Genomic DNA, 16109 nt, shown 5'->3' with positions numbered 1-16109 from the left:
TATATATATATATATAATCTTCATTGTTATGTTCACCACACACTTTTTAGGTATTACTATCCTCCATTATTGGTAAAGATATACTGTCACACTTTAATCAACAAAGATGAATTCCAGCAGAGTTCTAAATGATTCATATATCCATGTGAACTTTGGTTAGACTTGACCTCCCAAGTAAGAAATTCTGCCCACTTTTCTTGCATTTAAGAAATCTATAAAGAAGAAATACAATTCTGCATTTCCTTTTTGGAATGTGTCTATTTATTCTGATAGAAGAATCTTTATTAGAATGAATTTTGTAAGTGTATTTCCTACCCAAACATCCTCTGAGGAGAAATTATGAATTTTTCTTCCCCATCATATACATAAAGCAATCTGATTTGACAGGACAGATATTAGTGAATTGATATCTCATCCTACCAGTCATGACAGAGACATGTGTAATGACCTCTGATTCCAAAAGGAACAGACTCCTCGGGGTGAGAAGATTTACACCTAAGTCTCTATACATGTACACACATGTATACAGAAGCATCAGGCCTCATCCTATACATAATCAAGCCTTGTTGATAATGCTCAGTTTCTCTGTTTGCAAAATCTTAATCCACACGCAGACTGGAAATACAGGTGTCCAGTTGCCTTTCGGGTATTCATGAATTCGTTCATCTCCTTGTCAAGGTGCTGATGCTACCAAGAATGATGGTGTCTACTCAAGATTTTTTACAGCTTTTGATACAAATGGTAGATACAGCATAAAAATATGGGCTCTGGGAGGAATTACAACAGACAAGCAGAGAACATTACCTCAGAATGGAGTCATGTATATAGACGGCTGGATTGAAAATGGTAAGTGGTCTGGAGACTGGACCAAAAGACTTGGGTCTAGAAGAATCAGTAAGCCCTGAGGAAGAATAATGCAAAGATGTCTCTTGGTTTCTGACCCTCATTCTACCTTATTGGTGTTTGGGGCTCGTGATCCTTTGTTCTGAGTACACTCTTACATCTTGTAGGATCCGGCTGCATCACTGGAACCAAACAATCCACTAGATACCAGTAAAGCCCCAACCCCAGGTTACTATATTCAAAAATGTCCCTAGTCATCTGCCGTTGTCCTGTAAGAGAGGGTAAAATCCCCCCCCCCATTTGATAACCAGTTAGGCAAATCACAGCTTTTAACCACTTTGGTTTCAAATCATATCATCTACAAGACAAAATATGTCCTTCACTTTCTTCCACTGCAAAACAGATTCTTAGAGGGCAACCCCCTGAGCCTACGTGTAAGTGAAAAAAACACATCTTTAAGAAATAAGACCATACACAACACTCTGGGTTTCAAACGCTTGTTCAGGATCAGAGTGGATTAAGAGCAAGAGAGTCTAAAGGGTTTCACGATTTGCTTTCCTAATTAAAATCAACAACAACAACAACAACCACAAAATCTCTTTAAACAAGTGGAACGTATGAGAAAGTAAATTCCGAATAATGTCATATTCTGCACAGAGCACCTTTATTGGATGAGTTCTGAGTGCTTAATTGGCTACAAGAGCCATAGTAGTCTTTGAGGCACAGAATTAGTTTTATATAAGACTGTGAAGCAAGTTCCTTCTTGAATAAATTCCCAGGAATTTACTGAGACAATTGGGCTGGAAGTGGGTGGCATTTGCCTACAATCTTAGCACTCCAGAAAAGGAGTCAGGAAGATCATGAGTTTGAGACCAGCCTTCAAAAGCGTAAAGTGTTAGAACTCTTAACATAAACTATTTCATGAGAAATTTCTAATCAAGCAAGAAAGATAAAGCACAAATATGGAGAATGTGAAAACAATGTTAAACAATCAAGGTCATTCTCCAAGACCAAGGAGATTAAGTGCGAAATAAATGAGAGTGACTATGGCCCTGACAATATTACCAAAATGATAAGCGACTTCTTAAGACAATAGCAGAGATGGTATTTAATCTGACCTTATAGAAGACAGGAACTTGAGAGGCCGGTGAGAGCTCAGTGAATAACGGAGCTTGTTACCAAGTCCAACACCTGGAGTTCCACTCCTGGTACCCATGTGTGGGAGGAAAGAATCCACTCCTGCAATTTGTCCTCTGAATAAAAATTTTTAATTAAAGACAAGAAAAAAAATGAGAGAAGGAGTATAATTCCAGGGCAAGTGTTAGAAAAATTAATTGTAGGGTTGTTTTTTTTTTTTTTTTTTTGTATTACAATCAGGAAACACCTGTTAGGTAAAGAAATGTAGACCTCACTTTGCTCATTTTCTTCTTATGCAACCCGATTTGGTGTTTTGTCGCCAAACTTTAAAGTGGATTTTGTGGGTGGGAGGAGAGAAGGAGAAAAGTAAGAAACAGGAAGAAAGAAAGATCCAGTAAGAAACAGGAAGAAAGAAAGATTCAGTAAGAAACAGGAAGGGCTTGCCTTTCAGCAACATTGCCCTTTATATTTAACACAGGTGAAGTAAAATTCAATCCTCCACGTCCTGAAACTAATACTGTCCAAGACAAGCAACTGTGCTTCACTAGGACGTCTTCTGGGGGGTCATTCATGGCCTCGAACGTCCCCTCGGCTCCCATTCCTGACCTCTTTCCACCTTGCCGAGTCACCGACCTAACGGCTAGCATCCAGGGGCACAAGCTCGTGAATCTGACCTGGACCGCTCCTGGGGATGACTACGACCATGGGAGAGGTAAGATGCTGTGGTATGGACCCTGAAGACGAGTTTATCAACCAACCAGAGGCACAGTAGAGGTTGGTGTTGAAGGCAGGAGGAGACAGAGGCAGGGGATCTCGAAGGGCTTCTAAAATTAAAACTAAAGATTTAAAAAGTCCAAGAAGCTTACCTATTTAAGGAATGAGATATTTTATCTCAGAAAAGAAAACTTTGGTATTTTGCTTTTTGTTTTGTTTTGGGTTTGATTTTGTTTTTAGCTGCTGACAGCTGAGGTTTTGCTGTGTTTCTAGAGAAGGGTTATGAATAGAGACGGCTATAAACATCTGCGGAAGAACTCTCCCACGCTACCAGACTTTGGCTCTCAAAGTATCAGTATAGAAATTAGGTGTGGGGTGGAGCCTGAGGTTCTCTGTTTCTAGCATGTGTTTATGAAATGTGTGGGCGACAGCCTGACCTAATTAACTAAATCTGTGTTTTAAGATCGTCTGAGCACGTTAACATTCAGGAAACACTAGCACCCAAACCACCCTTCTTCAGCCAAGCCCTCTCTATGCTCAAAAGCTTTAGGCAATCACTGAGCGGCTTTATATCCACTTTGCCAAGAGTAACAAATGCACACAGGAGATGAGAATCTTTGTGAATACGGTCTATTCATGGTAACATCGTGAGATGATGATGTAATCCCTAACAGGTTTTTAAAGCTCAAGATTTGAGAATTACAAGTCGCAGCCTCTCTCACTCCTCTCTCCCTACCTCTCCCTCCCCCATCTCTCTCTCACACATTTTAGCTTCCAAGTACATCATCCGAATAAGCACAAATATTGCTGATCTAAGAGACAAGTTCAATACCTCCATCCAAGTGAACACCACCAACCTCATCCCCAAGGAGGCCAACTCTGAGGAAATCTTTGCGTTTGAACTGGAAGATGATAGTTTTGGAAATGGCACCGATGTCTTCATTGCTATCCGGGCTGTGGATAAGTCCAACCTGAAATCAGAAATATCAAACATTGCACGGGTATCTCTGTTCATCCCCACTGAAGAGAAGCCCACCTCCAATGACACGGCTCCTCTTTGCCCTGATGTTAGTATCAACAGCACTATCCCTGGCATCCATGTGCTGAAAATAATGTGGAAGTGGCTAGGGGAAATGCAGGTGACGCTAGGCTTGCACTGAATTTTCAGGAGATAAATAAATAAAGCATTCCTTGCATTGTAGAACTTTCTAAAATGGAATTTAGACTTCCTGTAGGGGGCAATATAGTAGTATGGGAAGCTCAAAGTCTGGATCTATGTGTATTAGTAATTCTCTGCCCAGATTCTAAGGTTTAATCTTTGCTCGATCTTTGGATGGTAATTTTGAATGCTTGGAAGAACCAAATGTTGCTTTTACTAGTAGATTTTAGTTAGTCCTAAGGAACTTTTCCAGGTAAAAATAACATTCAATTGCAGTTAGTTAATCTACAAACTACTATAATGTCAGAAATGCCTAACCAAATTATTTAAATACAAAAGATCTGGAACTAACATCACCAAGAATGTGTCTTCCTTCCCCTAGATCTGAGTAAAGATGGACCATTCATGGACGGGGGCACACTGTGGGAAGAAATCATACATTGGTAGTTCCATGAGTGTAGAATGCAAGAGTCAGTGATGCCTAAAGCCACAGTGACAGGGAACAAGGAAGGGCGGTAGATACAGACCGAGTGATACAGAAATAAAAATATATTTCATAACTTTGTCCAAATGCTCTACTAACAGCCGTCTTAGTTTTCTATGGCTGTGAAAAGACACCATGGCCAAGACAACACATAGAAGAAGGCATTTAACTGGGGGCTTTCTTACAGTGTAAGCCAGTTAGTCTATCATCACCACGATGTGGAGTGTGGCCATAGGACAGCAGGCATGGAACTGGAGCAGTAGCTGAGAGTTTACATCTTATCCTCAAGTTAGAAACAGAGACTGGGTGGTGTGGGGGGGGGGACTGCGCCTGGAGGGGGATTTCAAACTTCAAATTCCACCCCCAGAAAAACACCTCTCCCAGTAAGGTCACACCTAATCCTTCCCGAAACAGTTCTACCAATTAGAGACGAGCATTCAAATGTGTAAGCCTATGGGGGCCATTCCTCTTCAAACCAGCACACCAATGTAGAAAGATGAGCTTATTTAGCAGTGTTCAATTAAATCCATGGATGATCTCATCTGCTAATAAAGCAGGCTTCCCTACGTCCACCCAAAGTGTATTTCTTTACTTTCAGACCTTTCTTGTTACAGCTAGAATTTAAGAACAAGTTAGAACAATTAAATCCACAGCAACAGTGAAAAACAGAGAGAGGAGATTTACTCAATGTGGGCATATCAGGAAGTAAAATGTCTAACACCCTCCCCCTATTCCATATTCAAAGTGCTAAGGTGGGTTTAGTTTAAATAGGAGGTAAGAGGTGCACAGTTAAGTAATCTGGGTCAAGGTCAAGCCCTTGCCATCACTGACCCAGGATTATCACTCATGCAAAGTCATCTGCAAGTTGTCAGAACTGGGTTCCAGGACACAAGTCTTTCCTCTGGCTGGAACAGTGACCCCAGATTCCGATTCTTTGGGGATTGTCTTAGGGTTAACATTGTTATGATGAAAGGCCATCAAGCATGGTGACCAAAAACATGACCAAAAGACAAGTTAGGGAGGGAAGAGTCTATTTGGCTTACACTTCCACAGCGGTGTTCATCATAGGAGGAACTCAAACAGGGCAGCAGCTGGAGGCAGGAGCTGATGCAGAGGCCACGGAGGCTGTGCTGCTTAGTGGCTTGCTCCTCACAGGTAGCCTAACCTGCTTTCTTATAGAACCCAGGACCACCAGTCCAGGGATGGTGCCACCCACAACAAGTTGGGCCCACCCACATTCATCACTAAACTTAAAAATTAACCTCCAGGCTTGCCTACAGCTGCATCTCATGGAGGCATGCTCTCTACTGAGTCTCTCTCATCTGCAATAGCCATAGCTTGTTTCAAGTTGACATCAAATTAGCCAGCACAGGGATCAGTTTCATAGTCTGATGGCCAAGGGAGGAAGGAAGCCAGAAGGGCGTGTGATTCTATTTAAATATCTTCATTCATGCCAGGCGGTTATGCTAGATGTTAGCCACCTGTCAGGGGTACTTGCAGATTCTTGCCAACTCAATGAACAGAAAGTCAGGAGGCAAGTCTCTTGAGCCAAGTGCAAATGAACACCAAGCCACATGCCAGGTGTGAGGGCCACCTTATGTTGCAGTGAACAAATATGTCTGAGGTCCAAGTTCAGCTCTCTAGTACACGGTTGCCATAAGACTTGCCTGGGAAATTTCTAAGAGATTACTCGTTGCAAAAGCTTAGCTTTTCCCCCCATGTAATCCATTTTGTGACAAGCTTCCCGATGATTCTGAGTTCATGGAAATGGTGTTCTTCTGTTGGGCTCTGCTTTCTGTCTTAGCTATTTGCTGACATTTATCCCCTTTCTCCTCAGAAGTTAGCTCTTACCTGTCTATGAAGATCTCACTATTCCAGAGTACGTTCCACTGAGTTCACCCAAATGGAAAATTAAACTCCCCAGAGGGATATTTAAAGAAACACTGTAAATAACAGGATTTTCTAATAAGTGCCTATGTCCCACCTGGCCTTTGTTTTCTGCAATCATAACATTATCTGTACTCACTCCCTGTCCTCTTCACTGGCATCAAAAGACCCTGCCCCTCCTCTCAATACCATGTACCAGGGAAGGATGCATAGAACATTCACAAAGCTCCTGAATGACGCTTTGATCTGAGCATTGCACCTGTAATCTTTCTTGAATGCTTCTTCTTAGGACTCTGGCATTATGCTGGTCTGCCCTGTCAACTGGCAGGAAGCACTCAGGCAGTACCCTGGCCAGCCCAGGGTCCTAGTCTGTATGCAGGTGCAAAAGATCCCTTTAAGAGACAAGTCCCGCCTAACTCTTCCTTTCTGCCATTTTCTCTGAGAAGGTAGCTTTCTCTCTGTGTGTGTCTCTTCTTTTTTTTCTCTTCCCCTCTCTCTGTCTCTCTCTGTGTGTCTCTCTCTCTCTCTTTCTCTCCATTTCTCTCTTTCCTCCCCCATCCCCTTTATCTCAATAAACTCCACACTCAAGCTCTGTCTGCATGGCTATTTATCTCCTGCCCGTGGCCCTCACCTGCCGGGGTCTCGCTCTTGCCGCATTGGTAACACTTCTGTTCTCTGCCTTTGGTGTGCGCTTTCTCATCCCCTCTCTTCACTGCCATTGCCAGCCTTATCTAAGACAGACACTGAGTGACAACGTCCTCTTCCAACCCTCCTAGAATCTCTGAGTGATATAGTATTCATGTGATGCTTTGACAAATACCTTAGACAAAACCGTTTTAACTTCCCCATGCTTCCACTTTACCACTTCCTTGTGAAATCTGAAATCCCAACACCCCATCCTAGCCATCCAAACCCCGGAGTACTCACAGTGGCTCTCACGGTTGTGTCCCTTTGCTCAGCACATTCTCGCTAGCTCTGTGGGGCCCCTCCGTGCCTGTGTGTCTCTTGTCGGTCCTCACAACTCCTTAGTCTCTCCTCTACCTACCATCTTACTACATCTGCCCTGAGGATGCCTTGTTTTCCATCGGGCATGTCGTCTGAGGCTTTGTGGCAGCAGAATAGAGGCACGGGGAAAGAAGCATCAGATACACAGGCAAAACAAGCTCGAAGCCCGTTGGCAGAAACAGTGGAGACTCCTCCTCCCCAGGGCTAAGTGCCTAAGCCCGTGTTTGAGACACAAGCTCACTAGTCAAACACGGACAATGATGTGGGGCAAGATTATACAGGCCACCTTTTTCTGCATTGTATGGCCGCCAGACTGTCAAGCCATAGTTTGCACCTGCCACAGGAGGTGGTCACCTGGCTTTCCACGCTGCTAACAAAGGGTCAGGATACGCTAATGTTGTTCTGCCCCTTCTTTGTAATTAGGAGGGCACCTGGGATAGAGGTGTTGATTCGGCCTGCATGACAGAGCTGGCATAAAGGGCAGGAACAAAATGGGCATAGAAAGGTGTGGACGTGACCAAAGACGTTGGCCTGGTTACCTAGGAAACAGAATGCTAATGAATTTTCCCCCTCAGTTTATGTTTTGGAGAATAAACAAGGAGGAAGTTTCAGGATGTGAACTCAGGATTTCATGGGGGATCCCTGAGAATCTCCCTCCCGATAAAGCCATATGAGTTGTCTCAATTATTTCCCACATCTCCCTGGCTGGTCCAGAGAAATAATATATGGTCCAGGCTGGCAGCAGACCATGACACAATGGGTTCTTTGTCCTCTCAGTACACATAGCCAACTTTACTGCCCACTGTTCTACCTCTATGCCTTATAAACTTCTGCTTACCCCCTCGCCTCCCTCCAGCTCTCCCCATCTGCTCACTGTTGACAGGACTGTCCTAAGAGTGTGGGGAGAATTCCCCAAATGGCAGGAAATTCCCATGAGCCTGAGATCCAAAGAAAAGCTGTCTACTTTGCACTTGGAGCCCGAATGGCAATTTAGAGTCAACAAATGACCAAAACTCCTCATTCAAGCAAATCTTTCTCTGAACCTAGCAATCTAAGAGCTAGATTTATATATATATATATATATATATTTGGCTTTTCGAGACAGGGTTTCTCTGTGGCTTTGGAGCCTGTCCTGGGAACTAGCTCTGTAGACCAGGCTGGTCTCGAACTCACAGAGATCTGCCTACCTCTGCCTCCTGAGTGCTGGGATTAGAGGCGTGTGCCACCATCGCCTGGCTAGATGTTATTCTTTAAAGGTATTCTTGAGAGGAAAGCCTTATTCCACTGAGGGAAAAAAAGACAACCTCAGAGATGCTCCTAACTGAGCAAGTTCATGCTGAGTGAGGGAGTCAGCCTGAGCAGGAGGTTCAAACTCCAGCTGAGGAAGGAGTCTATACAGAAGAACTAGGAACTCAACAGACTTTCTAATCTCCTGTGCTAACACTCAGACTCACCCATGGACACCTGGATAGCAGATGGTGACCGTGAGCATTCTAGCCCAGCAAATCTCCTTAGAGACAGAGGTCTGCCTGTCTCCACTGCAGAGGCCTTCATTCCTGTGTCTACACTTGGGATTGCCACTTGGACTCTGTGCTATGATAAAGCCTCAAGAACTGCACTAACATAGATTCCAAGAACCCAAAGCAAAAGAAGCTAATACCCTGCTCAAATGCCATCTAGCCCTGGTAAAAGCTGTGAGGGAGACACACGGGGAGGAGACTTAAACTACAATACTAGGCTCCGAGTGTGTTACGTGCAGGCTGGCTACCAAGGCTGAGGGAAAACACACATACAAAAGGAAAAACCTCTCCTATAGAGAGGGCAACAGGGCTAAGGAAATAAATACGTCTTCTGCCCCTCCGCAGAGCTCTGCCCTGTCCCCATACTCTCCCTATGTTCCCAGGTTACCAGGGAAAAGGAGGCCAGCCCTACAAGCCAGACAAAGAGTGGAGCTTGCTATCAACCATCCACTGTGCTGTCCATAGCATTCTCCATAAAGAAAATTCATAGGCGGGGATAATTGGAGTACATGTCCCTTCTTCACTCACAGACCTTCAACAATGTAAGGAAGGCTAGGAAGCTTCTCTGAGGACACACACAAAAGTAACAGCGTAGACAGGAAGCCATTGAACCAAACTTTTAAAAAATGTGATGGGGTTGCTAACATTTGCTCTCCACAACTGATGGCTTGTGGCGGGGTGCAGGAGGGGAAGGACTCAGTGCTAGTTAAGGGGCAGACCACTGAGAGTTGGAACATGCTCCAGTGAGTGTATACAAAACAATAAATAGACTTTTTACTGTTTTTGAGGGGGGGCCACAAGGATGAGGAGGGCAGACATGGGAAAGATTGGAGTGCATGATGTAAAATTCCCAGAGAATCAATAAAAATGTTACATTGGTTTAAAAAGAAATTAACATCACCCTTTATATGATTGCATTCTACCAACATTCTCGACCTTTGGCCTACTGAAAAGTAAGGACAAGAAAAAGAAGTATAGGTCATTCTGTCTGCCCTTCTACAGGTTAATTTTCATGAAGTGGTTGACCGATACAGAGAAGTAACACATAAACAGAAAGGAACAAGTCCTTCGTTCTTTCTTAAAATGTCGTTTCATTCCTTGTGTTTGAAGTTCTGGTCTAAACTGGAAGTGTGACGTCTGATTGTCAGGGCATCTGCTTACACAGTTCCTGGTTCTAGACACAACATGTTTGTCTTTGAGTTTCTCAATTCCCACACATTTTTGGTCCCTGTGAATTCTGTGTAAATGAGTATCATGAATCTCTATGTTAATGGCACAACAAGAAATAGCGCACACACACACACACACACACACACACACACACACACACTATCCCCTCTCCTGAAGCACATTCTCCATGGTCTTATCAGATAAAGATTAAGAGTTCAAATTGTTAAGAATTTCAAGATAACCAGAGCATAGCATTAAAACTGCACAATACTCTTGTGAGGTCAGGACTACAGGTGACTCCACCAGTCTGATGCCCATAAAGTTAGCCGTAGGTCAACACAGCCGGGAAAAGGCAGGGGCAGTCACAGAGGTCCTTCCAAGGTTGCTTCCACGAGCAACTAGAGTTTAGAACCTAACACACTGCCTGCAGTCTCTTTGGGAAGTGCCAAGGCCTCCTCCACCCAGAAGTTAGCTTGCCTCTGGAGACGAGCCACTGAATCAGCATACTCTTCCATCTTTCTGGGAACAGAAAACCAATCACAGTCTTGGACCAGCCGTGGAGATTTTCAGACCTTCTAGACCTTTCAGCCAAATTGCATTTTCAGACAATTCATTGGCAGACGGGTTCAGAAACATAGTTATAATCACATCTATGCTATTCGTGAAATATGAGCTTGATGAAGAAGGGAGCAGCAGATACTTTCTTTAGTAGTAACAATTATTCAAAAAATGATAATATGTATTATTGCTTAGATGTAGTAATCAAAATGGCTAGTCTGTGCTGGGCACTGCCCCAAGGATTCTGCTACAATATCACATTTTCTTCACGGGAACTCTATGAGGTTCCTGATAATCTTGTCTTGCCCAAATCTGACAGATCAGGAGATCAAAGCCAAGAGTGATTCCACAAATTGACTGTAGTCATACAGCTCGTTAGCACTTCGAACCAGGCCATTCTACTACTTCACGCAGCTCTGTCTGTACTTGGACCAGTCTCTATCACTTCAACTCCTACATGTAGGCAGGTGGGACTGCTCACTGACCCAGACAAGATCATCGAATGCTATCCCCAGAAAAACAGTAGGGAATTCTAATAGTTTTAGGAATTTATCTGACATCAATAAATTACAAGTTACAGTTGATATTTATTATAATTTAATTTCTGGGAAAGAAGTTTAAAATAATGTTATTATAGATACCATTTTTATCAGATAGCCTAGTTTCCAAAGGTGGGAAGCTTACAGATGCCAGAAACATTTTATTTTAATGTTTCCACAGACAGGAACCATTGAATGGAGTTCCACTTTAAGAAACATATGACATTTACCTGAATATCCTGTATGCTTTTTTTATAAGTCTACATTTATGATCTGACAGGTATTGTAAAATAAACCAAAACCCTTGTTGACTCACAAAAAGAAACAGTTCTCTGCATAGCTGTTGACTTTAGCATTATGTGTCATTCAAATTGCTAACAACGGTCACAGGTCATCGTCCGGCCTGCCTGTTTGTTTGCTTTCTGTGTTGATGCTGGGTAACGTGCTACATAACACAGCTGACTCAGTAGTTTGTCTCCTCCTTTGTTTACCTCTGTGCTGGGTCAGATCTGCATGGAAACACACGTACTATCTATGTGTGATTCGCCTGGTAGCAAACCAACAGCCATGCCAATGGTGAGCCATGAGTAACAACGGTAGCCAGGAGAAACAGACGGAAGATCCCAAGCACCAGACCTAGTTCACTAATACCCTCATCTGAGAATGAGGGAAGCTTCTGGTCCTAATTGTCTGTGTTCCGTGAGCCATTTAAATGACTAGTAATAGCGACAGCATCAAAATTCATGTTAGCAAATTAGATAATACATCTTTACTTTTCCCACCAACAAAATACCTTTAAAGGTTCGTACGAGTAAGAGCAATGAGGGTATGTTAATATCTGCTATCTCATGGACTAGAACTACGCACCCATCTCTCTAGAAGGCAGCCGATTATGTTAAGGTCTATAAAAGTCTTTTGCCCTGGGAACATCAGTTTAGTGAGCTATCCATCATAAAGGAGTAACTAAAATTTTAGTAACATTCATAGCAATGGTATTTGAAAGATCTCAAATGGACACAATCTTTTTTAATTATTTTTATTGAGCTATATATTTTTCTCCACTCCCCTCCCTTCTTCTCCCCACCCCATGCTCCCAATTTACTCAGGAGATCTTGTCTTTTTCTACTTCCCATGTACATTAGATCTATGTATGTCTCTCTTAGGGTCCTCATTGTTGTCTAAGTTCTCTGGGACTGTGATTTGTATGCTGGCTTTATTTGCTTTATGTCTAAAAGCCACTTATAAGTAAGTACATATAATATTTGTCTTTCTAGATATGGGTTACCTCACTCAGTATGATGTTTTCTAGATTCCTCCATTTGCCCACAAATTTCAAGATGTCATTATTTTTTCCCACTGTGTAGTACTCCATTGTGTAAATGTACCACATTTTCCTTATCCATTCTTCAGTCGAGGGGCATTTAGGCTGTTAACAGGTTCTGGCTGTATGAAATAATGCTGCTATGAACATAGATAAACACAATATTAACATTTAACAATAATAGCGATTTATGCTTTATTCAAATAATGAAATTATTCATTTAAAATTGTATGTATTAAACATTTCACAGGCATAATAAGTGATTTAAAATATATATACTAGCTAATTTTGTAAGTTAGAAAAATTAATGCATTTCTGTATTAAGTGCAGGTCACAGAAGAAGCACTAAATAGTTTCAATGTCTCATTGTTTCTCCCTTCCTCTTCCTTCTCATTCCAAAGAATTCTCTCAGTGGGCTGTTGGTCATACATTATACAGTGTTTAGACGTTTGAATGTATAGACTGCTTTGATGTTTTAAGAAAAAAGTGTGTGTATGTGTGTGTGTCTGATAATACCTAATTAAATTATTTTGAACCTTGTATGTTCCAAACTAAAACAACAAGCACACATAGCTAATTTACCCAACAGATGTTTGTACACACAACAAAGAAATCATCTGTGCAATACAAAAGCCAAAACACACTGAGAAAGAAAAGAATCATATTAGAAAGTCATTAACATAGTATAAATTAAAACTGTATACTAAATTAAATCACTTTTCTAGAAAACTCTCAGGCATTATTTTTTTTAAACATTTTTTTAAGATTTATTTATTTATTATGTATACAACATTCTGCCTCTATGTATGCCCGCATGCCAGAGGAGGGCGCCTGATCTCAGTACAGATGGTTGTGAGCCACCATGTGGTTGCTGGGAATTGAACTCAGGACCTCTGGAAGAGCAGCCACTGCTCTTAACCTCTGAGCCATCTCTCCAGCCCCTCAGGCATTATTATATAAATCAGGTGAGTCCTGATTTGTGCCAGACCATGGAGCTACCATATACTCATACAAACAGCAACAGAGAATAACAGACCACTGGGGTTAGTTCTCTTGGAACTACTATGTGAATGGTCCTCCCATAACAGTCTATACAGCAGCTAGATGCTTGGGCACCAGGATGTTCTCGTCTGGGACCATCCCATTCTTCAGAAATCACCCCCTAGGTAACTTCAGAAGTCGGTATAGATTGGAAGAGTTGACAACAAAACTCATAGTAGAAGCTGGAGAGATGGCTCAATGGTTAACAGCACTGGCTCCTCTTTCAGAAGCCCTGAGTTTAATTCCCAGCAACCACATGGTGGTTCACAACTGACATGTGAGTCCCCTCTGTGTGCTGTGTGTAATGAATTAAAAAAAACTGCTTTGGACAGAACTAAGGAAGAACATAGGGAGGCAGGGAAAGCTAGGCTGAATGCTGAGAGAAAGAAGGGCAAAGTCAAAGAAACACCATGGAGCTCCACCGGAGACAGATGCCAGAACTTTAGCTGGTAAGCCGTAGCCACGTGGCCATACACAAATTAATAGAAATGGGTTAAATTAATATGTAAGAGTTAGCCAATAAGAAGCTAGGGCTCATGAGTCAAGCAGTGATTTTATTAATACAGTTTCTGTGTGATTATTTCGGGGCTAAGCGGCCAGGAACCAACAAGTGGCCTCCACCAATACACAACCATCTATAATGGGATCCAATGCCCTCTTCTCTCTAATGTCTTCTTCTGTCACAGGCACTATGTGCAAGTAGAGCACCGTATACATAAAACACATAAATAAATAAATCTTTGAAAAATGATTTTATATTTATTCCTGTTTAATCTTCAGTCTAACTGAGTTCTGAGCTCTCAGAGATTTGACTTCCTTTACCTGTTCAGGACATCTTTAGACAGAGAGTGTCCCTTGGCTACTCTTCTTGTCACAGCTCAAATGAATAGATGCAAATTCAGTACATTTCACCCAGGTGTCCAGGAAATGAAGCTTCAACATGGGCTAGACAAGCTATGTTCCTTTAAGTTACTGTATAGCTCACCAGTCATGTATGAATTCAGCCAAACTCAATGGGATCTAATTCTTTAGTTTGCCTGTTGTGATATGATCCTTTCTTCTCTCTGTAGTGGCATTTCAATTGCATTTTAATAAATAAAGACTGCCTGAAGATCTGAGGATAAAACAGTCCTAATGGTCAGCCTTACAGACACACTAGATGCCATAGTAACTGGGCAGTGAATGTCTTTCATCACAGTGGAGCACATCTTTAATCCCAGCCCTAGAGAGGATTGTAAAATGGGAGGAAACAGCTCTCAACACAAGGCCTTACTGGAGCATTCTGTGAGGCTGGATCATTTCAGCCAGCAGTCTTGAAGCTATTCTGGATGTAGAACTCCAGGGAAACTGCAACAAATGTACTCTGAAACGTTGGATCATCTGGGCCATCTGTTCCCACTGGAGATTTTTTTTTGATCAAACCTTATTTTTTTAACCCTGAATGAATCCACAGCCTCTCAATTCCTGTGGAAACAAAAGCAAAACTTCTTTTCCAAAGTAGCATATCTTTTTAATTAAATTTTGAAGTCAAGGCATTTTCAAAATTATAAATTGGATTAGTCCAGCAACATTTATAATCAAAAGTCTTTTAGCAGCTGTTGCTCCTTCCTCAGCAGTCAAACAATTCAAAGGCAGCACAATAACATACAGTATTCAGATTCTCTGTGTGTTTTCCATCTTTACCTGGAAGCTAAACTGGGGTGGATGGGAGCTGGGAGCGTTAGTTTTTCTCCTGAACCCAGGTGGCTAGGTTTGGGTTCCAATTCCTGGAACTAGATTCCAATCCCAGCCCTGACTTGGGCTGCTGGCTAAAAAGCCTCAGGCAAATGACCTTTTTGCAAATTTATGCCCCAAAACTTGGGTGTCAAATGAAGCATAATTCGATGAAAACTTGGTCAGAATCTGAGATTCCGGGAGACAGGATTGCCATTTCAGACTGAGGTCAAGGTAAGAGTCAGTGGCTGACTGTTTTGCTTTTCAGATCTTCAGGTTGAACCCTCCCCCTACTCCAAAAAATTGTACATACATTTCTAATCTTGTTCAAGGTATTGTACCTATTACAGCTCATTTAAAAATGTAATGCAAATATCTAGTTTTTAAAAATTATTATCAACTGTTTAGGATAATAAAGAAATATAGATTAGTAGTTAATCACCTAGCATAATCAAACTTGTAGTCATATTAGGTATGTTCTCAAGGTCAAACAAAGATATAATTTAGATAGATAGGTCATCTTCAAACACTTCAGAGATCTACAGAATATGGCATTTAAGATGTTTTAATAACCTAGGTTCTTCTTTTTTATGGCAATGAGACACGTCTGCTCCTGGCAGCACCAATTTACTTCAGAGAAGATAATGGGCATTGAAGAAACTCCACATGGAGTTTACTTTCTTTGTGGCAAAATAAGCCACTGGGCAAGAAAATGGCCCTGCCTTGACTGGTGACATTATGCTGTCCTAATTAGACAAGCAGGACACAAAATAGCCTGCTTCACAGAAAAGTCTGTTGAATATGCTAGGTCTGTAGCCCCAGAGTTGCAGAGGAACTTTGGTGACTGTTTACACAGTCAGCTGTTTCTGTCATTACTCACATTTTTTTGGAAGTGGCTTGCTTGCACTTCCTGCTTACTCAGATAATATTATTTCCTTCTTAGGTCTCCAAGGGAGTTGAAGATTAGATAGCTATACTTATAGTTTATCAGACACAGAAAGCAAGTTATGATAGAAAG

General features: G+C 41.9%; 1 protein-coding gene across 1 annotated transcript in view; it reads left to right on the top strand.

The window, feature by feature from the left end:
• The window catches only part of Clca1 (chloride channel accessory 1), a 21772-nt gene extending 17123 nt beyond the window's left edge, over positions 1–4649 (top strand). The window contains exons 11-13 of the mRNA XM_050160204.1: positions 657–846; positions 2459–2692; positions 3466–4649. Coding sequence (XP_050016161.1) covers positions 657–846; positions 2459–2692; positions 3466–3854 — 813 coding nt within the window. The 3' untranslated portion in view covers positions 3855–4649. The remainder of the gene's footprint in view (positions 1–656; positions 847–2458; positions 2693–3465) is intronic.
• The last annotated feature ends 11460 nt before the right edge of the window (positions 4650–16109 follow it).

The sequence above is a fragment of the Alexandromys fortis genome, unplaced genomic scaffold, assembly GCF_014885135.2.
Source record: "Alexandromys fortis isolate MF-2015 unplaced genomic scaffold, M_Fortis_MF-2015_v1.1 scaffold_124, whole genome shotgun sequence".
NCBI lineage: Eukaryota > Metazoa > Chordata > Mammalia > Rodentia > Cricetidae > Alexandromys > Alexandromys fortis.
This window is presented reverse-complemented; position numbering and strand designations above follow the sequence as displayed.